Source organism: Loa loa (assembly GCF_000183805.2).
Source record: "Loa loa unplaced genomic scaffold supercont3.3949, whole genome shotgun sequence".
NCBI classification, from domain to species: Eukaryota; Metazoa; Nematoda; class Chromadorea; order Rhabditida; family Onchocercidae; genus Loa; species Loa loa.
Window position 1 is genome coordinate 59 of NW_018112126.1, and position 814 is coordinate 872.

The 814-nt window shown below is 29.5% G+C and overlaps 1 protein-coding gene across 1 annotated transcript; it reads left to right on the forward strand.

Moving 5' to 3' along the window:
- Positions 1–506: 506 nt before the first annotated feature.
- Positions 507–814, forward strand: LOAG_16087 (hypothetical protein; the record flags this gene model as incomplete). The annotated part of the gene is made up of 1 exon (XM_003151575.2): positions 507–814. A coding segment is annotated over one exon (308 nt), but the record flags the coding sequence as incomplete, so codon positions are not given.

The following is an 814-nucleotide window of genomic DNA, read 5'->3' on the forward strand; positions in this document are numbered from 1 at the left end:
AATTAAAAAGAAAAAAGTAATGATGTGCTTAGTACAGTTTAGGGATAAATTTATTGCTAACAAATCTGTTCATTCATCCATTCATTAACACATGATGAATGTTATTGCTCGACTTTGATGATGTCAACAAAGTGATATTAACAGCTGACATCATTTGTCTAAATTATAAAAGTTAACATTCACTGATCTGTTTGGTGGGTTATTTATCAAACAGTTATCATCTGTTATTTCATTTTTGAGAATCAACCAATTGTTGAGCGAAATAATTCAAATTAAAAATGTTAGGAAGAAGGGAAAGAGGAGAGGAAAAAATTGGAAGGAGGAAGAAGATTTGAAAGAAAGAGAGAAGAGAGAGAAACAAAAAAAAGAAAAAGAAATTCAAATCTCAAAAAGTTAAGTGCAAAAAACTTTTTCTAACTCTATAGGGAAGCGTCAAAGCATCAAAATGTTCCACAGTCATCCATTCATTCAATCATTCATTCATTCATTCGATCTTTCAATCATTCATTCATTCATTCGTTCACTATCCTCTTTGTGAAGTTCGTGCTGATGTACACACAATCACACACAATTACATACACACACACATGCAGACACGACTAATTATTACTCATTTACATTTAACGACATTGTTGGCTTTCATTTTTCTTCTTTGCATTTTCCTCCATATCATATCATTATCATTGTCATCACTATCATCTAACATATCATTACCTTGTCATCGCACTGTCATTGCACAATTATTACCTTATCATCGTTATAATAATAATTATAATAATAATTATTATTACTATTATTATTATTATTACTATTG